The sequence below is a fragment of the Bombus pyrosoma genome, linkage group LG14 (assembly GCF_014825855.1).
Source record: "Bombus pyrosoma isolate SC7728 linkage group LG14, ASM1482585v1, whole genome shotgun sequence".
Taxonomy (NCBI): Eukaryota; Metazoa; Arthropoda; class Insecta; order Hymenoptera; family Apidae; genus Bombus; species Bombus pyrosoma.
The window spans coordinates 11,040,739-11,067,157 of NC_057783.1; the positions used below are offsets into that span (position 1 = coordinate 11,040,739).

Sequence of the window (26,419 nt, forward strand, 5' to 3'; positions counted from 1 at the left end):
GCGAGGAGCGAGCATCAGCCGAAGACAGAGGCAGCACTCGCGTGGCCTGCTCTTCGCTCGCCAATCCTGTCTGTATCGTTTCGAACGTACAGTACCGGAGTACCGGTTAGACAACCACGCCGTGGCTAAGTGCTGTGAACTTACCTCCGACAGGGATTTTAAGCTGGTCCTTTTTTTCTACGATCGGCACGCAAGTGGTTTCAAATTCCGCGTCCCTGATCATGTTCGCCTAAGTCTTCTTCGCGAACCACGGGGACTCCCGTCACTCTGCAAATCTTCAATCAATGATTCGGGTAAGCGACATCGTAAAATGTTTATGAACATACAAATATTTTATGGTTAAGTGTACATACGTCACTATAACGAGAATGCTCGGCATGAGAGTGATCGTTTGATACGAACGCCTTATTCGATCGATAATTGATCGGATTTGGATTTTAATTGGTGTTATCCTACCGCGTATTTTGAATCATTTTCAACCGAATCGAGTTTTTCTATTTTTAAGAAAACCTCAATTCGAAAGAAATGTGAAAGATTCGTCTGGTTAAAACAATAGGTCTTAGTCGTATGATACAAGAATGGTACGTATCTACGTTTTTCCTAAATAGTGGCCAATATATACTATATACATACATGTACATATGTGACTGAACAATCGAGACGTTAAATCAATTACCGTGATAGTCCTGCCTCAGAATGTGATCTGCTTAAAATAATGCGAGTTCTCTCATGATACATATACTGGTTTCTTACTGTTGCATTATGCACAAGGCTCGATCTATCGTATATCGTATATACGCGGTATGTACCACGGAACGCATTACAGAATTCATCCACTTTACGTTATTTGTAATTCTTATAGGCGTATCACTCGCGATCGTAACGTTTTCATTAATTGTAATAATCGTTTAAATGTTATAGCATGACGAATCGTTAAAGGAGCGCTTTGCACGCTACGTACATAACACGTATCTTGCATTCATTCGCAAACGCGTCAATTAAAATGGAGCTACAAGCTGAAACGATTCGTAGGTTTGTTCATGCCATGAAGCGTAAACTATGAAAATATTAAAACTGCAATTTTAAAGCCTTTTCATGTCGATCATCATTATTTATATGAAACATTTTGGTCTCTGATAAGCACCGGAATCTATCGATAATAGATACGATTTGTTCTTCAGGATTATGATCGATAAACCAATTTTTGTTTTATCGAACAGCAGATTTAAAAAAAAATATTCGACATTTAACATAAATATAAACTAAATTAAATATTGTACGATGATAAATATGGAATCGAGTAATATGATCGAATTTTAGAAATATTGTAATTGCTTATCACAGGGAAAGTAAATTACATTTAAAATACGTATTTATGTGTTCTAATAAGTAAGTGAATTTAATTAAAATATTCGAAACTCGAGTACGTGTTATTACCTCGGAAAGTACATACTACAAAGTAGAACAGAGAGATTTATCGATATATCAACCTTGTAAATATTAACATCTTTGGTACGAGCCTCGACTACATTACTCGACAGCCGCCAAATATGTCTCTACGACCGAGCCTCGACTAAAGTCAACAATACAATACGCTACGGCTATGCATCGCTCTTGCTCGCAACCGTTAAATTACACTACGCGGCGGTCAAGCGCCACGCTATATCGTAGAGGTCAGAGGTTATGATAGATCTGTGATACAATCGAATCGTAGGATTAGTGATCGATAAAGTGAATTGTCTTTACACTATATATTCAGGTATGTAAGAATCCAGTATAATATATATATATATATATTCGATTGTATCACAGATCTATATATATATATATATATACATATATGCGATATTATAAACTGGAACACGATAAAAGATCATTCACCGAAGAAACAAACAACGTGTCGGATCGTTCAAATCGTATTTCTTATAAATATTTATCAAAGTATTAAGTGATCAAGACATATCGCATTATGTATTGTGTGTTGGTTTCTACATGCAAACATTAAATACGGTGGTACGTAGTCAGAAAATGGGCATGCACATAAGTAAGTATGTACCTTGAACGCGATCGCAACCAAAAGGTCAAGAACGATCTTTGCCAGTTATATTTAAAATAAGGAAATATCGGAGATATTCAGAGAAAGGTAGAAAGACTGGGCAAGTTGCTATAGGGTACTTCTGATACCCACGTGTATTACAGAAATGGCAATAACCAATGGAACCAGTTATAAATCGGCCGGAACGTTAATGCAGGCCTTTGTGAATCGCGAAAGAGAAGCTTTCCAACCACGCCCACATGCGAAACTCGTTTATTCCCGATCCTATTCTTTTCTGCTATTTCCATCGAAAAGGAAAGACAAATTCGGAGAAATGAAAAAGAAAAAATAATTTCAAAAGTAAAATTTAACATTCACATAGAATTTCTTTCAATTTGGGAATGGAAAAATGATATTCACACGCTCGTAACTTTCCATAATTTATTCGAACTATATTTTGATGTCATTTTACCATTCGCAGCCTGAGAGAAATTTCACTAGAGAGAAATTCTGAATATCGAAATTTACTTGCAGCCATGGTACATATCCAATTCTCTATGTACAATTGTTTACTTTCTTCGTATACGAGTTCGTTACGCGGCATTTTATTTTTAAGATTGATATTAACACACCAACTGGCGTAGAAATACTATTAAATACACGCATGTGTACCAGTTGGTTAGTTCTGTAGTTATAGAACTAATCAAATATCGTAGTACACAACACTTGTTAACCTTAAGTAATATGAGAAATATTGATAAATTATAAACATACGATGTGATAATAAAGTACAAATAAATATTCCTTAATGATTGCTTAAATATTTATTTCGTACGGAATGCTTCAATCCTTTATGAAATATTTACGCGCAATTATTTATTGCTTTTATTATATTTTGTTCCTCGATAGAAGTAATCAAATATATAACGATAAAAAATTGTAATAGTCGATATTATATACTGTGTTTACTACGTCAGGATTCGTTTACTGTCAGGAATGCATTAGTAAAAATTTCACATCGAGTGAGTGAATGACTACTTACAAAATAAGCAACGCTATCGAAGAAATGAGTGGTCATTTACGTGGAACGATGACCGGTACATCTTGCCTCTCTATAAGAACGTGACTGTTGATCGCTGATTATGTGAAAATTATTACAGGAAACAAACGTCCAAATTATGCTTATAAGGACTAAGGAAATTATTATGTAAAAGAAAGTACAGAAGCCGTACTGATCCATTTATTGAATGATTTCGTTAGTGTTTGAGTATCGCAAAGGTATATTTGGTAGACTTCACTGCCTTTCTTTGCCATCCGCACTTTCACGCGAAATTATTTCAATAAGAATTCGAAAGTTATCTTTATCGGATCTATTTTATAACTAATAATAAAAATCAATATGCGATTTTTTAATCTTCCTTTTTTAGAATTATATCATGATATAGTATATAATATAGGTAAGAATGTAGTATAAAGAATTGTAGTGTAGTCTTATATGTTTTCCATATCGGGTCGGTTAAATACAAAAAAATATTCTGCTGTCATTTTACTGTTATATTTACACAGAGGATCACGTAACATTCTGTGACACTCGACATATAAAAAAAGAAAATTATGAATTCGCCGCTACACGCCACAATGTTGCATCCTATTACGTTAATTTTTCTTTTTTCTTTTCGTGCGCCTCGTTGCATTCAGGAAGTGCATTTCCACTTCCTCCACGATCGATACCAACATCTAAACTAGATTTTCGCGTGATTTATAAAATAGGATGTTGAAACGTTGCGTAAATCTCACAATCTGGGTCAGTCAAACGAATTAATAAAATCATTGAAACTTAAATAGAAACGTAAGAGCAGGATCGCTGATCCGTGTTCACGGATTATAAATCCGTTGAGTACCTTTCTTAATACTGATTAACGCAGCTAGCAGCTGCGTTAAATTAATACGAAATATTCGTACTGTTTCGTAATAGAAAAGTCACTTTCGCAGCAGAATTTCTTTCGCTAGCAGGTTTCCATCTAATTGTCGTTAATTACACTGTCATTTGGTGGAGGAACTGACAAGGAGGAAAGCCTGTGTTCTTAGAATTCAGTTTAATTTTGCGAACTGCAAGAAAATTTTATATCGAGTTTAAATTACACGAATCAAATGAAATGAAATTAAATTATGTGTTTTTAGATATCACAAGGTGATAGAAAAATTGGAAAATATTACCGCGATCTTTTCATGTATTGCTATAAAGTTTTCATGTTTTCACGTTTAACAATCGCTATTATTTGAAATGCATTGTTTTTAACGGAGAAAAAGGTGTTGCCTGTTTAAAATTATTATAATCGATTAAATTTTATTCTTAACACGAATAAAGTAATTAACTTCGAGTTAATTCGCTACATTGATACAATTTTTTTTATGCTTTGCTAGTTTTATAAAATGGAATATAACATTAGATAGAATTGGTAGCTTGGAAATTTATGTTTAGTAACGTTATATTACACTCGGCAAGAAGGGAAAGAGACAATCTAGAAACTAAGATCAATGATCTGCGAAACGATCGTTCAGCTCTGAATCTTCCTGTGGATCGTCGTCTTTTCAACGCGGTTTGACTTTCTTCCGCAGTTAATTATATAGCTTCCACACTACTTTCCTTGGTTGTTAGTGCAATTGTTGTCCATCACATAATTACATTCCATTTCCATCCGTACCGCAGATTACTTTTTCATATTCCGTGTCTATTAAGTTAAAATTACCGATCGGTAATATGTATCTAACTATATTATACGTAAAGGATTTTAATTAAAGTAATATAAGAAAAATATAAACAAATATCTCTCGTAGTTTTGTTGTCGACATTCAAATTACGAATACGAGAAAGAAATGCCTGAATTGCAATAGTTATGATTACCACACCGCTTGTTAATGTATCTAGAAAAAGAACTCGTTCATCTCAACTTGCATTTCATACGTTCACGATAGTTGTACCAGCGGTTACGCATGTTTTTTTATTAATGATATATTCCAGCAAAGTAGTAACAAAGATCAAAAATCTTTTTTTATGTAACAGTTTTCATGTTAGTTTCTTATAAAACGTAACACCAACATTCGATACACACAGGTGGATTATCTTAATATTTAGAACATCTGTCATATTTTTCCTTTCCGGTTGTCACTATTCTTTTCATCCTAGCTACCGTAACGTGACACCACATACTTCTGTACCACTCTTCCACATCCTACTTGGAGGAAAAAGCAACCGGGATATAAACTAGCAACGGATTCAAGTTAATTAGATTCTGAAGCTTATACATACGTAGATGATAATGGATTACATGCATTACAAAAATAAACTAAACTATAGAAATAAATCGGATAAGGAAGCATAACGAGAGTCTCCTGAGGTCTATTCATCATGAGTCTATCCATGAGTACATTCCCTGACGTTGTTCGGCCTACACATCCAAATGATCGTGGGTGTTTCATTTCCATAGAAAGGAATCGCGATTGCATTCATCGAGGATTTCCAGTCATTAGAAGACCAGTGTAATTATCGACGCGGCCCGTTCCGTAGGAAGTTTGCACAATTTACACTTTGCGATGAGTCTGATCCATTCGACTATCCAGTCAGAACTATGCCTGTCCTATCAGTCCGCCGACGTTGTAATTGAATTTTCCCGGCACGCTGGATGCGCGTAATAGAGCGGTACTTCGTGGTTCGTTTGGAAATTTCGATCGTTAAAAGAAATTGTTACTCGTCTGCCTTCCGTTCACCGTCTTAAAGGAGTCTTTTTTCAACCGAGCAATGGCTCGTTGAATCGCTATTGCCAGGTTTTCTAGGCGGTCTGATTATCACTATGGCAAAGCGCTGCTAAAAGCTACCTACCAATAATTTCATAACGCCGCGCCGTGCCACGCCGTTTTTATGAATCTTTCTTCCACGCAGAATGTTTTTTCTAGATAAGTAGAATGGGCGAAAGCGTTGTTTAAAACATATGGAACGGTTGTGGAAAAGAAGTTATAAATTTTACTGAAATATTCAAAACAGTTTCGTACGATATTTGCGGTAGTTGCATATTGATTTGAATCTATTAACCGAGAAAGACGAGTTAATTCGTCGTTCGGATTCTTTATTCAGAGACTCCCCATGTCTTTACGTGCCTACCTGGTTAGTAAGTAATATTAGAATTTGAACTAACTATTCGGTTTATTAAGATACCTATAAAATTGTAAATTCTAACTACGAAGACTCGTATACTTTCTAAGAAACGCAAGCTTACATTTTACTATATATATAGAGTCGCTGTCGTCCGAAATTAGAACATGCAATATCAGTAAGGTAATTCAATGAAGTGTATCGTGTATCGATGTCGTGTTTCTCCTCCAATAACATTTGAAAACCGGTACACCGTGAATCGAGGATCTGATAACACGTCTGGGGATCAGTTATCGTGGCTAGAATGTATGTATGTGTAGTATCTTTACCGATTTTTAAAGATCGAGAAATACTACAAGTATTACTTGAATTTTATAAGAGCTGCTAAATAAGGGATCTGTATTCATATTGCAATTAATATCATTTCGAATGTTCATCTTGTAAATACTCTGACTTCATGAGAATTCTTGCATTTTACATCACGGGCAGTTAACTGATGCGACGGATACAATAGGAAGTACGTTATGTGAATTCGTCAAGCACGAGATTTCCGACCGGAAAATTACTGCGAGAAACTACATATCAAACTTCCTGGATAAATAATGCTAATCATTAATCGTAATACTTGCAAATTTGCTCGCTTTCAACGATATTAATTGCGCTGAATTAGACTGTTTATTAAAGCGAGCTCTTTCTCAGGCACAACTTATATTAAAAGTGTACATTTGACATAAAATAGGGGTAACGGAGATTTAACCCACCAAGCGAAAGAAATAACCAACTATATTACTTTATTTCGTTTCTTCATATATAGCGGATGGAAAAAGTATCGAGTGATATTTGTGCAATAATTCACATTCCTCCTACGGCTGATTAATAAGAAAACTACAATGGTCGCGTTCGAGCATAGCGAGTATGGAAGCAAATAGTGGTCAAAGGTTGGAAAGTAGGGCTTCGCATTATTGTGGAATTAGCACACTTTTACGGAGTCACCGATGGCACCAACACAACGCAAATTCTATGCATCTTTTAAAACGCTGTGCACATATGTTTTTTCAACAGTCACGTAATGATGATTTAGATGAAGTAATCTATTACTTTTTATGCGTAACATACTGAATTCATCGATGAATCGCCAATTTCGAAACAACTTTACAGAAATTAAAACGAATTATTGCAAGCAAAATATGTACTCTTTATCAGATAATAAGCACATACGGTGTAATTTGTGAAAAAATAGCTCATCTTCACAGCTGTTTGTTCGGGTACTCGGAATTTATTACTATAAAAACTCTGCTAACTTGAAATCATACGAATGATAGAGAAATTGACATCATCGTTGAGGAAATGTTTCTCACAAGAATCTGTAATAAGAACAACAACCGTTTCGATTGGCCACAAACTTCCATCCACACATGGTTTAAAATATCGTAAGTTCAATTGCGATCCTTAGTAACGTGACACGTACGATTCGTGAGATGAATTGCGGAAATGTGAAAAGCAAGATACGAAAAAAAATCGCAGCATGTTTTGCCGATTCATGCCGACAGCGATTTTTAACCGTTCACGTTCTTATCGAGGTATGGTCGACGTAATTCTTCGCGAGAATATGATTCCCTAGAAATGTAGTCCTCGAAGAAGAAACAAGACGGAGGAAAGAGAAAAAAGATGATGGTAAAAATGTGTCGTTCGCCGTTCGATGACGATGGTCATGGTGAAACGATCGCGAGGCAGACCGATAATTTCAATGCCCACCAGTACGCGCTCCGTCGAAACGAATATTTCGCGGTTACCGGAATTAATATCGCAGTTCCATTCTGCACCGACAAACAACGCGGTATCGATGTCGAGGAAGCACGATCCAATTCTATGTCGCGATGAACGATAAAAAAGTATCAAACCACATAAAAAGGGCTTTATGCGGAAAGCGAAGTCGGTCACAGATTAGTTTGCGGAGTCGTCGGGTGTTAGACTGTTGCTGCAGAGAAATTTTGCAGATGATTTACACTGTCGCGCCGCTTAGCTGGATAATAAATGATACCTGCCACGATTGTAGCTTGTCGTATATCGTTATTCTAACCTGTCAATGGTTAAAGACAGGCTAACTTGTCATACGAATTCGAGTTGATCCTTCAAAATTTATAATTTATTTACATAGAGTTCTCTAGCGCATTTAACGTGCCGTTTCTCTTACAAATATGTATATTTTCATCCGAGGTGTTTAAATACAAATTGTTACGCTGCAAGTACGAGTTTCTATTTCGCGTATCAAAAGCATACGAGAGTAATCGATGAATCATTCGTTCAATTATAATATAATCGATAGGTAATTTTATTTTATTTGATTTTTTACTAATTTCTTATTAAAACGCGTATCAATGTGACGCTAGACATCATCGATCCATCAATGACATGCATTATATACCGTTACCCGTCATAGTGTGCACCAGATCATCCCATAACACAAAATGGGACAAATATATTCCAAACACATATTCCATTGAGAAAATAAATAAATTATTAAAAGAGAATACCTAGGTAAACAACAAGGTAGAGTGCTTTCGTGATAAAAAGTAAAAGAGAATCGATAATCTGCAGCTCTTTACGTAATTGCAGTAACCAGCTAGTTTCCCGTCAAATTATTGTACGGTACGGTAAATAGCTGAATTTTGCGAACTACGATAATAAGCTATTATAATAAATATAGAATATCCCTGGCTTATTGTGCAAACTAGAACGCAAGTTTTCTTAAACAATGTACGATTATGTATATGTCTATACGAGATCGTGGGATCTCTAACTCCTTTGAAAAAGAGATCACATTTGAAACAATTAACGCAGATATCTAGTTCACAGTGGTATTGTTTAGAGTGGTACGTGGTTTAAACATTACGCAGCAGTAGTATAACCATTGATAGCACGCACTGTACCGTTACACCGTCACGCTGAAAGGATTAAGACAGCGGAACGGCGTGTATGATTGGAAAAGCCTCTGACCTTTCACTTCATCTAGTTTGTCATTCGAAAGATGTTTAAGTATAATATTACTGAACAGTGTAAAAATAACAAGTTCCTCTGTCCAATAATTTTTGTTCTAATTAATTATCTAATATATTACTCTTACAACACACAACACTGGTTTATATATTCAAAGAATTAGAGAATTTCTGTGCTGTCCAGACAGTGTGTTGAAAGTACTCAAAATTGAAATTCATGTTCTATATAAATTGCTCCTATAAACTAAATAGTAACAAAAATGTTAACAGGTTTCGCAATTGACATAAAACCCGAATGATTTACAAGGGTTTTTAAGTACTTCCTATCTTGTACAGATTCACGTGCAATTACAATCAACTTTCGTCACGCCGTTTTGCGTTTTATTCAATTTATTTCATTATAAATGTCACTGTAACCCATATAGCGTCGATAATTACCAAATACACGATGGAACGTTTCATCATAGGAAACCACGTAAATTGCAACGAAGTAACCCTGACGAAAATGCGACATAATTGAAATCGATAGTCGTTAATAATGAAATTTTCGTAACCAATAACACGGTTGTAACTGAGAAGCCACGATGTTCGTGATTTGACCGGCTTATACACCACATTAGGTGTAGTCAAGTATTGTCCAAGGTAGTTGAATATCATGATGCAGCTCGAAGAGACATTACTTTACAGTTGGGGTGACTCTAAGCCAATTTCACGTCAGGTTTCTTCGCTCTAATACCCCTATCGTACCACGTGACTTCCCTCATGGCAAATGACCATTGTTTAGCAGTGATACCATGTTCAAAGGTATCGATACCAACAATACCATGATCGCAAAATGCGATGGCAAATCGTTTGTCTTGTCAAAGAAACGAGATCATAATCGAGAACAATAAGTATGATCGATGGTACGAAATTGACACTACTTTCGAAACGGATAGGAAAGAGATGTTCGCAGAAGAGAAATCATCGATCTGTGAAATTGACAGGATTCTCATATTTTAGGTCGAAGACACTGATCGGCAACTTTTTTCAGCAACTGCTGCTCTTTCGGATAAATGTTCAAAATTGGTTCCGATATTTGAACAAAAGAAATTTGTCCGAACAGTGTAAGTAAGTAGTATCTATACTTTCAGGAAGAATGAAGAGCCTTTGGTCGTACGCGATCGTTAAGCGAAGCTTTTATGGAACGGCGGTACATTTGTTTCGTTTATAGAAGATATAAACACCTTTTAACTTATTTCTTTTCTTTCAAAAACCGACATGACTTGTCATGTAAAATGTAAAAAAGTTTGAAAAATTTTGAAATTTTAGTAAAATTTTATTAAATTTTAAATAAGGGAGAGGCAGAGAAAGAAAGAAAGAGTGCAACAAAGAGTATTCTTCAAACAGAAGCGACCGATAAAGTTACAAAAGACTACATATTTTTAAAAGAATTCAAGAATTATGAGAATAGATTATATGTAGGTGTAAATGTAAAGGGATTATGTGAAATTATAAATTATCAAATTTTACGATATACATATAGGTAATATATACATATAGTTAAAAGAATGATTCTTACATCTTTGCACGGATTCACATCTAATTCGGCAATTCGGTGTTTAAAATGCATAACGTAATTTCACGAACAAATTATTCCATAAATGCCAAACGCAAACAGAGATCGGATGCGTTTGACACACTTCGCGTTGAACGTGACTGTGGATGGCCAATGGCGATGCACGATAATTAGCACCTGCATGCTCGCTTAAAATATTACAAAATTATTTGTATCTTGTGTATAATTTTGCCATAGAATTCATCGAATTTTTCCAACTCGATTATTAAACTGATTAATCTATTCCTTAATCTATATATGATAATCTCTTAATCTATCGTTGTATCATTGACTACACACTTGACACCCGTGATCTATAAATGTCCTGTTTAATTTAGTGTCATAAATGTCATTCGAAACCACGAGTGAGTGGCTTTGATCCTTAGACGGCTTCATCCAATGGCATAAGTTACTTATTATCATATCTTGGATTTATATATGCAGAAGCAGAAAACAGCTTTTCATTATCAATTAATTAGACTCAATCTCGTTTTACGCATATCCCTGCAATAGGCGATACAAGAAAAATAAAATTACGTAACGATATTGTTTAACATAATTTCGAAAATGAAAATAGACGAAATCCGACAATCAGGTATATGAATTTATTCTGATCGATACAGATGGTATCGGTGAAAAAATAATAATTTTCCTATTAGTACCTTTTTATTGCGTATTGGTAGTTACGTGAAACAAGACTAAAATATCTATTTATCTACTTATATAAAAACCACATGCACGGTGCATATCAGATTCATAATGCATATATGTAAGCATGTTCAAACTATTATGGAATTAATATCAGAAATCAAAATGACAGAGGAGCACGTGGCGTGGTCTTCTTACGAGACCTATTTCTGAGAGTGAGCACAAGTGCGCCGGTCCTACCGAGCCTGATCCTATTAAGGAGTTAACAGGTATCTGGTTAGAAGACGAACAACCCAGTCTTATTTCACACCTGGTCAAGTTAACAGTGTCTATTGATAATCACCGGCGCATCATTTAATTATTTAGGGCCTTAAATAAGGCATTCAGAATTTTAAAATATCCAGCGTGAACAACGATTACCAAAATGGGTGATATAATTGGTTAGTAAGAATTCACGTCAAGGAAAAATTTTGGCGAACAATATAGAAAGTGCAGTGGAACAATTGTTGGTAAACTCGACAAGGGAGAGAAAGTGTTCTATACTTTGAACTCAGTGAAATTTTATTAGTCTATAAAACAATAGAGTTGTATAATCGTCGATTATTATCTATTGTTATAGGTGCCTTAACCAAAGAAATTTATATCAATTTAATCGTGAATTCAAACTCGCGTATGTTTCAAAGCAACTGAAATTTTTCTATCTGTTTCATTCGTGTAACTAGTTGGCAATGCCTAAATTCGATTACCATAAGAGAATATGTTATATAATTAACTACGCTAATATATATATATATATAAATCTTCGTTGTAATATATCTATTTTGACAAGACTACATATTCATTTGGTTTCTAAAGCTTCGATAAAAATCAATCTTTCAATATTATTAATACTAAATAAATTTACTTCTTCGATGATCACACTTTATTTTGTTTCATCTATTTGCCCTTTTGTAGTATTACAAGATGTAATGTGACTTATTTTCAATAAGGTTTTATCTATCTCTTCCATGGAAAGATTTAGTTCCAAGAAATGTTTTTATTGTCCTATACTTACACGGTATAACAGTGACAACGTTTCTCTTCGTGGTTCACCGCAATTTTCTATAAGACTCGAACAAGGAATCATCTCGTATAAAACTACCGATAAATGCAGCACGTTATGTTATTAACTTCATTTATGATTTATCATGTACCATACTCATTACATCCCAATAGAATTGAAATTTATATTCGTAATAATAATCGAAGGCATTAACGTAATAAAGATATTAATATAATTTTTATGTATTATTATTAATGTGCATTATTAATAATAATAATATGGTAAATTTCGACAAATTAACTAATTTTACTTGTACAATTAAAGTGTAGAAATATAATTCCCTATTTCAGAAATGACCGGTGGAGGGACCAATATGGCGTACCACGGTCTGAGTCAGCACGTAAATTTTGACGTGATACCAGATCCTGGAGATCGCTTCGTCTTGGAAGAATTAATCGGAGAAGGAACCTATGGAGAGGTTTACAGCGCGTATTGCAACGAATCTGGCAATAAGGTTGCAATTAAAATTTTGGAGAATGTCGCCGACAATATCGAGGAAATCGAAGAAGAGTATCTGGTACTGAGAGACTTAAGCCACCATCCTAATATTCCTCTCTTCCATGGTTTGTTCTTGAAAAGAGCTAAACCTGCTCAAGAAGAGGATCAATTATGGTTCGTCATGGAGGTATCGTTGCACTAATTTTCGTCTCATAATATAAACAGGAAAGCGTAACGAATATACAATCGAATACATCAATATCGTCACCTAATTAAACGTTATTTGATACCGCTTTGAAATTTCCACAAAAAAAAATTCAAACGAGTTATTATAAAACGTTCCGATCGTAGTTGTGCACCGGAGGGTCGGTGACCGATCTCGTTCAAGGCCTGAAAAGAAAAGGAAGGCGCCTAACGGACGACCAAATAGGTTACATCCTCGCAGAAACGGTGGAGGCACTAATTTATTTACATAGCAATCATTGCATGCACCGTGACGTTAAGGGACACAATATTTTGCTTACCGAAGATGCACACGTCAAACTGGTTGATTTTGGCGTGTCTTCGCATCTCGTTGCTACCCTCGCCAGAAAAAATACCTCGGTTGGCACACCGTACTGGATGGCACCTGAGGTAAATTCCAAAATTCCTTCTTCGACGTTAACGTCAACTTTCGATTATCAAAAGTTTCAATCGTCTTATCAAAATACGACATTAACAAATGTGAAATCTTACAAATTATGAATAGGTGATAGCTTGCGAACAACAACTTGATTCTTCTTACGATTCTCGATGCGACGTTTGGTCAGTTGGAATCACGGCAATCGAACTAGCAGAGGGCGATCCACCCCTATCTGAACTGCACCCTATGAGGGCACTCTTTCAAATCCCCAGAAATCCACCACCGTCCCTCAAAAATCCAGATATCCATTCTCCAGAGTTGGTCGACTTCATTACGGAATGTTTGGTGAAAGATCTCGAGCACAGGCCCTTTGCCAGCGAACTAAAAGAGCATCCTTTATTGATGAATATCGAGTCGAACGCGGAAAAGATTAGAAACGAACTACAAGAGGAGATCCGACGTCAAAGAGCTGATGGTAAAGTTCATAGACAGCCCGAAGTAACGACCAAACACGGCAAATTGAAGACCGATCGGAAAGCTAGGCCAGAAAAAATGTACATGGACGACCTGGCTGCTTTGGACATGTTGTCGGAGGATGCAATCGTCGATCAGTTACAACACAGATATGAAAAAACTCAAATATATACTTATATCGGAGATATACTTGTAGCTGTTAACCCTTTCACAAACTTGGGACTGTATACAGGCATCGTAAGTATCATCAAACTCTATTTATCGAAATTTCTTAAGTTTCAAGTTATCTATGCAGGAACAAAAGAGATACAAAGGCCAGGCAAGATCGGACAATCCACCTCACATTTTCGCCGTCGCCGATGCTGCGTATCAAGCACTGCTACATCAACGACAGAATCAAGCAATTGTAATTAGCGGGGAGTCAGGAGCAGGAAAAACGGAAAGTGCGAATTTGCTGCTGAAACAATTGGTTTACCTCAGCAAAGCTCCTAATCGTAATTTGGAAGAAAGAATTCTTCAGATAAATCCGATAATGGAAGCTTTCGGTAATGCGACTACTGGGATTAACGCAAATTCATCGAGATTTGGCAAATATCTTGACTTAACCATGACTAAAGGTGGTAAAGTCACTGGTGCCAGAATATACGTGTATTTGTTAGAGCAATCTCGCGTTGTAGCTCAAGCTGAGTAAGTTTCTGTATATCATGTATTCGTCGATATGTATGTATTTATCGATTAGGTAGCTATGTAATAATTTCAACATTCTGATTTCGTTGATTCACACAGAGGTGAACGCAATTTCCATATATTTTACTACATGTACGATGGTCTGGAGGCAGACAATCGTCTTTCGGAATTTTATCTGGATTCGAACCTTCGGAAGCATCATCGGTATTTGACAGATCAGAGTCAAACATCTCAAACGCATATCGATAAATTTCAACAACTAAAAGTCGGTTTTAAATTACTGGGATTTCAAGATAGCGAAGTGGACATAGTATATCGTATTCTGGCTGCGATACTTCATCTCGGTGATATCGAGTTTGGTGAAGTAGCCAGCGAAGATAATACCGATAACAAAAGCCGCGTGATTGATACAACACCTTTACACAGAGGTAATATTACCAACAAATTTATCTCTTCTAAATTATCGTTTCTTTCGTTTTCGTTCCTTTTCTTCTTACTTTTTTCTTTCGAGAAGAAGTACTCTTTCGAAGAAGAAGAATTTATGGAATTTATAAACTTCGAAACACGTTTCAGTTTCGCAATTACTCGGTGTGGAAGAAAATGATCTTTTGGAAGCGTTGACATCAAATTCCGTTATGACCAGGGGAGAAACAATCACGCGTAACAATACGGTAGCCGAAGCGTGTGCGGCTAGAGACGCGATGGCAAAAGGATTGTATGGTCGATTGTTTGACTGGATGGTCAATCAAATCAACTGTTTACTATGTTTCAATCGTTCACCGAACTACGAACCGCTGGCGATCGGCCTGCTGGATATATTTGGCTTCGAAAATTTCCCGAGGAACTCCTTCGAGCAACTCTGCATCAACATCGCCAACGAACAAATACAATATTACTTCAATCAGCATATTTTCACCTGGGAGCAACAGGAATATATGGCGGAAGGAATACCAGTAGATTTGGTCGAGTTCTCTGACAACAGACCCGTTTTAGATATGTTACTCAGCAAACCTATGGGACTTTTGGCTTTATTAGACGAAGAAAGTCGATTTCCCAGAGCCACCAATAAATCCCTAATCGGTACGAATCTCCAATTTGTTATTTTTCGATAAAAGTAATGCATTCGATAATTATTGTACACATATTACAGAGAAATTTCATAACAACATCAAGTCCAAGTTCTACGTAAGGCCAAAATCGGACGCAGTTTGTTTCGCAGTCCATCATTTTGCGGGTCGCGTAGTTTACCAAGCGGAAGGCTTCCTAGAAAAGAACAGGAATTTCCTACCGCCTGAAGTAATCCAGCTGGTCAGGCAATCTCAGTACGATATGGTCCGTTTCTTGTTCCAATGTCCGATCACGAAAACTGGCAACTTGTATTCGGCTGTTCACGAGACTGATTCGAAAAAATTGTCACAGTCGAATCAGAATACGAAGGTATCTAGGTTTAGCTACTCGATTAAATTATACAAGCTTGATGATCTCTCGCTAATTAACTCGAAGACAACGCCGTCGCAGCGATGATCGTACAGATTGAAAATTGCTGGAAATTTCGTTTGAATGAAAATTTATTTGTAAATTGCATTAGGAACGGTACTCCAGTCGGGGTTTGGCGTCACAATCCAGAGCTCAACAAACCGTAGCAACTTACTTCCGTTACTCCCTTATGGACTTACTCCAAAAAATGGTGTCTGGGTCACCACAGTTCGTACGATGCATAAAACCGAACGACTCTAAGAGCCCACGATTCTTCGATAAAGAGAAAGTCGTGAAACAATTGAGATATACAGGGGTCTTGGAGACAATAAGGATCAGACAAAATGGATTTTCGCATAGAATATCGTTCAACGAATTTCTAAAAAGGTACTCCTCTCAATTTCGAAATGTCGATCTGATCAAAGTTCATAGTTCAGCCTTTATTAAGCATTAAAAATTAAACGGGCTGTTTTAAATATCTTCGATTAAAAAATTATGTATGTTTCAGATATTGTTTCTTAGCATTTGGATACGATGAACGTGTGGCAGCGAATCGCGACAATTGCCGTCTCTTTCTGATCCGTTTGAAAATGGACGGATGGGCATTGGGCAGAACAAAAGTTTTCTTGAAATACTATCACGTCGAATTCCTTTCGAAGATGTACGAGGAACAGCTGAAGAAAATCATTATGGTTCAATCGTGTGTTCGTCGATGGCTCGCTAGGATCAGATTTAAGAAGCAGAAATGGCAATTCGCCGTGTCTGTTGTGACACTACAACGTCATATTCGTGGCTGGTTGTCGCGGAAGCACTTCTTAGAGGAAATGAAGAAGAAACAAGAAGAGGAAGAAGCAACTGTTCTACAAAAAATGCAAGGTATATGAGTTTCCTTCTTTTCTTTTTTTTTTTTTTTGATATTTCTCTCGGGGAATAAAATTCACAACATACATTATACATTGAAAAGAATATAAAACGAATTGATTTAATCATGTTTCACAGAGGAACAGAACGAGAAGGTGGAGATTGAGAAGCAGACAGAAGAAGACGAGGAAGATGAAACTACGAAAGAAGAGTTGAAGGAAGATGATGCTGCAGCTATCATACAAAGTCGTAAGATTAATCCTGATAAAAGCATAAATTTATGTTGAATTTCATACAAATTAATGTAACAGATTCTTTTTATCGTTAGATTTCAGAGGATACACAATTCGCAAACGCTTTGGACCTGAACTGGAAGAACGTTTAAAGAAGATCTTGAACAACTACGATGATAAATTTGAGGCACATAAAGCGTTACTGCGTGAAGGTTTAAAGAACGAAGAAGCAGCGTTTATAGTCCAACGGTGGTACAAAAAGGAAAAAGTGAAAAACAGAAAACCTCCGACAAAAGATCTGGTACATTATAAATTAAGGCAAGCTGATCTCATACAATTTTCTCAAAACGTGAGTAAACGAAATTTTAGATAAAAACTTTGATTCCACTTACGCGTAATGTTTCATTTATTCCAATGGTGTCGAAGGTTCATATGAAAAATCAAGATGTGCACAAGAATCTACGTCACAATAAGCCAGGAGTTCGATTAAACGAGATAGAAGAGCCGCCACCGGATTATGTTCGACCCGAAGGATTCAACATGGTGCAGCCTATCATGCAATATCGAAGTGGCAATCAAGTGGATGGAGAGGAAACGATCAAGTACTACCGTGACTTGAAGGATGAGATGAGCAGGTAAATAGACATAATGCACTGACGCGATCGATTATTCATTCTCATTTTCTTCGAGCGAATGAGAAATTCGAATGCTCAATTTTCCAATGCTTTTGGCACTCGCATCGGAAGTGGTTCGGACTTCGAAGAAGAAGAAGTTGGCTGGGACTTACCGTTGATACAGCTAGAAAATGACCTTCACCCATTGACGAGGTACATTCGTAGATACCAGGGAGATTTTATCAAATTGTTATCTACCTCGCGCTACACCTGTAGATATTTGTAAAATCTTGTTCGACCTTTTTTTCGAGTATCATAGTCCTAGGCACTAGACATCCACTTTAACATCGTCACTGAAGATCCCATAATCTTTTATCGAATATCCTATTCTATCATAGAATACAAAATATCCTCTTAAAGCACTTGGGCCATAAATTCACTAAAATATTCGAAATAAACGAGCTATTTGTATTATCCTTGTACCAGGAATCTTATTGTTAGTTATACTGAAAATGTGTCCCTTGCCAACACATCTACAAAGCGAACAAACAGTTTCGAACTTTAGCAAGATTTTAGTAGATACTACTATCAAAGAATTGTGTACTATACCTGTGTAAAACAGTGACGTAGAAAGCAGGAACGCATGTTGTGCATGAAAATTACTGCTTTATTTCTAATCTCAGGAGTCGAATTGGGCAGATTCTGGAAGTGAATACCGAGAGGAGAGAACGTTTGGAAGCTCAGGGAGACTTTGCGATAGCTTCGGAACAACAACTTTCGGATATATGGCACAAAGCTTTGAGAAATCCGAGCGAGGATCAGCAACAAGAGAACTCGGGCAGAGTGGGGTAAAGTCAAACTTTCTCAATTAGACGTTTATTGTCTTCTTGCCTAAACTTAAGTTTAACTCCCCCTCAGACAGTCAGTTATCATTACGTTCGTTTCTTTACTTGTCAAACTTGCAATACATTGTTCTTGTAAATAGGCAGTATCGTTGAATTAATCATTGTATGATAGCAATCGAGTTTTACTAATCTTTCGTTGTGTTTCTGTACCTTGCCAGAGGTATCATGGCAAACTTCCAGGTAAAACTATAAACTTATGCCATCCGTAGTACGTATCATACCTGTCTCAGAGATTTAATTTCATTTAGAAATCGTTTTAAGGTAGATTTTATATGAATATCAGAGAAAACCAACTTATCTTACACACGTATCTAGTAATGGGATCTGAGACACTTTGAATCAGTTCGAACAGGTTACGAAGCTTAAAAGTCTTGAAACCCTTGATAAATAATTGATCGTCTTGGAAATCTTGAAAGTCTTGATCGTTTTCGATATCTTGAAAGTCTTAGGGCTCGCTATAGGGTTTGATAACGTGATATGACTCAACATATAGTGGACGTAGAAAGTATTCTACACACTTTAAAACGGAATAATTGTTTGAAAATTGGGCTAGACGACTTGATCTCTTTTAAGGAGTTAGAAGGATTAATTTACTAAATGACGCGCAAAAAATTGTAAAAAAAGTCGCAATTGATCGAAATCACGAAGAAAACAGTAATGAAAATTTCAACAACACATTTTAAACCCACCCACTGTATATTACAGTTATGTATAATAGTAATGTAGACGCGGATAACAAACGTGTATGATGCAGTGATGAGTATTCATGTCTTACTGCTTTTTTATTACTTTGGTTTAAATAGTATCATTGACATAAGATATTAAAGAAAATCCAGAAAATGTCAGTTATGATAAATACATTTATTTATGTTACTCGTTTCTATAGCTCGCAATACATATTACGAATACTGATACAAACCTGGCGAATGCGAGGAAAAACATATAACGAACTAGGAAAAGTTTTTCAAATTTAGAACAAAAGTTATGATAGAAATAAGTTTATTGCGTACACATTAGTTATTAGCTATTAGATAACAAAATCGATAAATTGATGATAAAATTGATATAGTATTGTGTATAGTACAAAAGATAATATAATATACTATACAGTATAAAGTAGCAATTATATTTTAAGGTGAATAAGTTAATAATTATAAATAATAATAATGCTTCGTAATTACGTATATCGAACGGAGCACGCCTCACCGATTTCAATGATCTCCAAATATGTCATTAGGCACATGTTATGATCAGTTTCATTTATTCATATATAGCGACTTATTCGTCGTTTATTCATATAACTCGCTTTAGTTTTCGAGATATTCATATAAATAAATATTCTTAAAACTTTTTAGTTTAAGGTAAGTTTATGTACGGATATGACTATATTTATATTATACGTTCGTGCTGCGATGGGTTTATACCACTCTTCGGGCTTCAATTTTTAAACACATGGAAATAAAACAGAAACAGCTTATCTACTCGAGAGCATGTGCTTCAGTAAATGACAGACTTTCCTTATGTTCACTAATACTAATAGGAATAATAGGCTTTCTAATTGATCAAAAAGTGATTCACGGTAAAATAATATAGCTCGAAATCTTTCTAATTAGTATAAAGAATAGTTTACCATAAAAATGTATGTAACGGTTATTGTTTTTTATGGATTTTTTAATCCAAATCTAAAAGTAAAGTATCAAAGAAAGAAAGTTTGTCATTTACTAAAATACATGCTCTCTAGTGGCTATGCTGAGATTCTTATTTACTTGTATTTAGAAAGAGAAACGTGAGGCCACATTTAAGTAAAAAGTTCAGCAAGAATATTATATGAATATCTCGAAAACTACAACTGGGATAAAGCTTCGGTAAAGTTAACTCATCTCCGATTTCGATAATTTTGAAATATATTTACATTGAATTCTGCTTCTGGTTGTGCGTCACTGTGATAGTGTATGTGTCAGTTTGGTTGCCGACCGCTGACCGCTTATCTTCCGTTTATAAACGAAGATCAGCCGAGCTTAAAGTTCCCGTACACAATTACATACACGAGGCTGCAAGAAGCGTCTGTTATAATTTATAGCTCGATTAAAAGTGAATACAATCAATGTATCGTGTTTGGATTAGACTTTTCAATCCGGCGTTGCCTCGTAGCGGCTAGATTGAAGAGTCTAACCCAAACCCAATACATTGATGATATTCACTTTTAATTGAGTTCTAAGTTATAAGAGACATTTCTTGCAACCTCGCATATGTAGTTACACACGGGGTCTTTAAGCTCGTCTCGTTTATAAATAGAAGACAAGCGGCAACCAACACTTACGCACACGCTACTGCAGGCGCACAACCACAAACAGAATTCACTGTAGTGGTATCGACAGATTTTTGCGAATATCTTGGGAACTAAGCGAGACTGCCGATCATACGTATAGGAAAAAATTGTTCAGAATCATGCTCCCATTACATATTAAAAAATCATCGAAATCGGAAAGTTTCAGTTTTACCTTCATATTTACCGTTTCATATTCTGCACATATTTTATTTAGTTGTAAAAAATGTCATTCGGATCCATTCCCAATTTAATAACCATCCATCAAAAATGTCGTCGTATACTATACAATATTATTTTAAATCTAATTGCTTAGCAAAAGACAAGTATTCCAAATGCAAAATTTACTGAACAAACCAAAATATAAATTAATTTTAAAAATCGAGACACATTGGAATTTAAGATACGAAATATTTAATGGATTATTAGAATAAATACAAGCAATGACATCAACACTATCTTCTTTCCCCCATTTCTTTCGATTTACTAACTAGAAATGAACGAAATACATTAGCTAAAACTTTACTTATTTTACAACCATTTCTTTCTTTAATCATAGAATTCAATACTGGATCCAATATCTCGATTTCTGAAGTTATCATAGCCATGAAGCAATTACACACTTGTCTTAAATTGAATAGTGAAAATCTTTCAGTCATAAAATTAAAACAACAAATATCTCAAAAGAAATTTATGTTTAGTGAAACTGCCGAAGGAGCAAAGATATTACCTCGTTTGAGATAAACACTGATAATCCTTAATAATGTTCCACCTACATCTTAATAATACATCACTATGAACGTCGTGTGACAACGAAGTAATGCGATAAAATTTGATTGGTGAAGATTCTATGACGGAAAGTTGTGTTAATAGATATTCAGATCCATTACAATATTGGAAAAATAACATATCCAAATATCGCAATGTTGACAAAATTAGCAAAAACAATTTTGTCCTGTTTTGCCACATTAATGCCATGCGAAAGAAATTCTTCGAAGGCAGGAATTATGATCAATTGCAAACAAAACATTAAAACATGCCACTTTGAATACAATTTTAATATCAAATAAATATTATTATTTATAATTATAAACTTATTTAACTTTAAATATAACTATTACTTTATTAATATATAGGATATTATACTGTGGATTACACAATATTACATTAACTTTAAATACGATTTTGTTATTAAACAATTAATATATATAAACAATAAACCTATCATTTTCATAAATTTTCTCCAATATTTGAAAAACTTCTATTTTCTTTTATTTTTTTTCCCCGCTTTCACTAGATACCAACACTCGTAATATGTACCGCAAGCTACAAACTACAGATACGAATAACAAATAAATGTATTGATGATAACTCAATATTCCTGAATTTTTTATAATATTTTATGTCAATGAACTTTGAACCAAAGTAATCAAAAAGTGACAAGATACTGAATACTCATCACGTTATCAAACACTATAGCAATTCTAAAGATTTTCAAGCATTTAAAACGACCAGGGTATACCAGAACTCAAGACTCAAAACTCCGAACTTATCAAGATTATCAACAGCTTTAAGCTTCGAATCACGTTCGAAGTGATTCGAATTTTTTACTATATATACAGATTCGATGCGATTCGAAGTATATCAGATCTCACGAATGTATCTTTTTCTTTATTTAATACACCTTTGACTAACATACTTTAGTTACTTTAAATTATGTAATTTATAAAAGCAAAAACATATTTTCTGGTGCATACATTCTAATTAAAATATAAGAGAAATAGTAAAAAGCTGTACAAAAAAATAAAACATGTGTGATCGAAGAAATATTTGAAAAATAAATACTTTATCTGACATTTCCATAAAATTTTTATCGTTCGAATTAAAAAATGTCTATACTATTTCTGAAGTACATATTCCGATATCGTAGATCATTATTTATCTTCATTCTTCAAATTTCATTTACAAATCGGTAGTTTTGAAATCGATAACGAAAAATCGATATTTTAGGCGATCTTCGATTTAAAGCGATTCTTTTCTTTACAGTACAAGGACTAATCACGCGGCTGGCAAAGACTTGCGGTTCCCTGAAGGATATCCGCGTTGTAAACAATCTACAGTCGACTCTTCGAATATCAACCATTCAAATGGCCTACGATTCAAATACATCGACAGATACAACGGTGTAAATGACCGTCATCAATCTATCAGTGGTCAGCAGCAGCGTATCATCAATGAACATCATGCTGCAAATGCTCATCAGAACCTGTTTAAGGGAGGTTCTAATTTTACAAACGGACGATCAGCGTTTGTTAACGGGCACGTCCCTCTAAATAATTATTACGGCTCCGCGAGCGGACACGAAACCACAATCAATAGCCATTCAAACTCGGTTAATGAACATTCATCGGCGAACAATTTGGTCAAAGTCAATGGACACCCACCAAGTATCATTAGTGGTTGTGAAAATGGTCTGTTCATAAATAAAATGGTCGTGGGAGATGATTTGATCAAACCTTCGAAATTAAACAATGGCCTTAAGAATAATATAAATGGTCGTGTAAAGGAGATACAGCCTACGAAAGAGAATGACAACTTAAGAAAATATCGATCACCTGGCGTAGACAGCAAAAAGGGAATCGACCGATTGGTTAATTGTCAGAACGCCATCAATGGTCGATTAGCTGTGAGAAAAGATCTGGGTAAGGATACGTTTGGAATCCCAGCTGATCTCAAACAAATCCTCAAACCTACTGTCGTCGTTCAGAAGCGACAAGAAATCTTTAAGGTAGATTACGATCCAGAAGATATCAATGGACCGTACAATTTCCGGCAGCTATTGAGACCAGCTGAATACCTTCCTACGGAATCTTTAAGAAAAAGGAAGGGCGGCAGTTTAGCTTGCAACGGAGTTTCGGTATCAAAGGACAAGGTCACTGAGAAACACATGAAAAGAAGAGCACCGCTCGCACCAAATCAAAATAAGCTCGTTAACGCGAAAAAATAACCTTAATGAGATGCCCGAATGTTCAAACTTTCTTAGACATGTTTTTTCAGATATTCTACGGGCACTGTCGTTAGACGATGTAGAATAATTACCGATCGCATATGCGAATTCCCTAAAAAGTATGTTTCTAAGGATACATAAGCACAGAAATGGCAAAAGATACTCGAAGAAGATTTAAGATTTGAAAAAAATATAATAACTACAAAATAATTCTTATCTAGTTAATATAACGCGGTTATATCGCAACATAAGGCAAGGTATTAATGATTCGTAAATTTTATCAACCGATATTTTTCAGTATTATTACCATATGAATTACCATATGAAGCTGAAAATATGTGAGTCGGATCGTTTGACGAATTGTGTATGTATTAGCCGTATCTAATAATTTTCAAACTTATGCGAACTAGTTAGTTTTCGTTAAATTTTGTGAAAACTAGTTATTCGTAGAACTTTGAATTTTTTTTTAAAGTATCAAGAATTCATTTGTGACGAAAGAATATTGATAAAACACAACAGATTCTGTGAATTTAATTTATTGTAATTCATGATAACACGTGTTTGTCATCGATCGAGTTATTTTATAAATACTTATTTCTCATTATTCGTTCGACTCAATAATTTGATCTTTTGTATCAAATAAATGAAAAAAGAGATATTGATTTGTTTGATACAATCAACTGCTGCTGCTTAACAAAATACATCTCAAGAATATCGTTCATTTAGAACTAGTCATGTGTAGCTTTACAAGAGTTAGATGTGTTCGATAGCTTTAAAATAAATGTCGTTCGCAAACTTTTGACAATGTCTTATCGTAACATTTATGTTTTAGACGCGTACGTATAACTTTCAAATACGACTACAAATATAATCTATTGATAAACTTGTTCATTAGCATCTCGTCCTATTAAACGGTTCCGAATACGTCTTAATTAGTCGCTATTGTCAAATGTTTATTAAATCCTAATACTAGTATGTATTTCGAAAATACTGCTTGTAAATAAAATTCTGAGTAGAAGCAAAAATATACTTCTACTTATTATTACACTTATTATTTAAACATATAGGTTCTATTTATTTCGAGTTTTGTTTTTCGGTACTATTATTTAATGTTTTAATATAAGTCGCAAATTTATTTTATGAAATATTTACTGAATTTAATTCCATAAGAAAGAACAGTTGGATAATTTTCTGTTGATAAAATAACGCGATAATTGTATCAAAACTACTTTATGAAAATCTTTATTTTTACAGTTTCAATATTCAATATTACGTTTTCAACATGTTACGTCCTGTGACCCAAACATATATTATCATTTCCTATTCATAAAATCATTTAATAATTTATAAAATCCTCTTTACTACGATCAAGTCTATTACCGTCCTAAGATTTAGCCTTTTTTTGATTATTTTTCAACATACTGTCGAGGTCCTTAATTACTACAATGTATTCTTTAAGTCGAGACGCTCCTTGGGGTTGAGGATGTTGGATGGAGTTGGATGTAAATGCCCAAAAAATACTCTCGATGTTCAACAATAAAGTTTATTTAACAATTAACAGTCAACAATCAACAATCACGTTTCTCGAATGTGTTTGCTTCGCTATTACGCTAGACCTTTCGCACTTTGCCGTTCGAAACGGAATGAATCTTTTGTTCAAAACCGAACGGATCCTTTTCCTAGATTGCCCCTCGATATCCCCACTACGCACGCGTTTGTTAGATGTCCGCGACCGTTGCCGCGTATGCATTCTTCCGAATATTCGGCGGAAGAATCGTAGGGATATCGATGGTACATGAGGCATGTAGGCCTTACGATTTGATGGTATAGCGCTTTGTGTCGCGAAGCCGTCGGAAAGTTCCGTCGTCGAGTGCCGTCACAGAGTTATTGCTCGTTACGGTAAAACACGGAATAAGCGGGTTTTTTCATGTACAACGCTCGAAGGCCGATATCACCTGTGAGCGATCTTTGGTAGGGGGCGGCCAGTACCCATCTTTACCTATCAGTTTTTCTTCATCCAATTAGTAGCGATGGTCTTTGCCCTCGCTTCCTTACCGAATCAATCAACGAATCCACTTGTCTCGTGCTCTAGACACACCCATCACTAGTTTTCCTCCTCGATATCACCGTCACCGAATTTCATTTGCAATCAACTCTTCGGTCAAAACACTCCTACATTTTTCACACGCAACACTCGCAAACACTTCAAAAGTTATTGGACTTCGTACACCTTTTCTTACTTAGGTGT

The 26,419-nt window shown here is 35.3% G+C and overlaps 1 protein-coding gene across 6 annotated transcripts; it reads left to right on the forward strand.

The window, feature by feature from the left end:
• LOC122575038 (myosin-IIIa-like) lies at positions 1-25,196 on the forward strand. 6 transcript variants are annotated; one of them, XM_043743393.1, is made up of 17 exons: positions 11,728-11,866; positions 12,819-13,153; positions 13,318-13,599; positions 13,715-14,299; positions 14,358-14,749; positions 14,849-15,177; positions 15,323-15,829; positions 15,900-16,186; positions 16,338-16,612; positions 16,734-17,101; positions 17,225-17,335; positions 17,415-17,668; positions 17,746-17,954; positions 18,066-18,146; positions 18,617-18,781; positions 18,997-19,018; positions 23,211-23,323. In XM_043743393.1, the coding sequence occupies exons 1-17, from the start codon at positions 11,851-11,853 to the stop codon at positions 23,220-23,222; spliced, it is 4,230 nt and encodes a 1,409-aa protein (XP_043599328.1). In that variant the 5' UTR covers positions 11,728-11,850; the 3' UTR covers positions 23,223-23,323. The 6 variants fall into 6 exon arrangements, with proteins under 6 accessions (XP_043599326.1, XP_043599328.1, XP_043599324.1 ...); XM_043743391.1 differs by lacking the exons at positions 11,728-11,866; positions 18,997-19,018 and adding an exon at positions 1-293 and having other exon boundaries at positions 23,211-25,196; XM_043743389.1 differs by lacking the exon at positions 18,997-19,018 and having other exon boundaries at positions 23,211-25,196.
• The last annotated feature ends 1,223 nt before the right edge of the window (positions 25,197-26,419 follow it).

What these genes read in the sequence shown, in the direction of transcription:
- LOC122575038 (XM_043743389.1), top strand. An exon ending in CGTACTGGATGGCACCTGAG is followed by an intron (nt 13,600 to 13,714) that starts GTAAATTCCAAA and finishes AATTATGAATAG; the next exon opens with GTGATAGCTTGCGAACAACA. An exon ending in GAGAACTCGGGCAGAGTGGG is followed by an intron (nt 18,782 to 23,210) that starts GTAAAGTCAAAC and finishes TTTTCTTTACAG; the next exon opens with TACAAGGACTAATCACGCGG.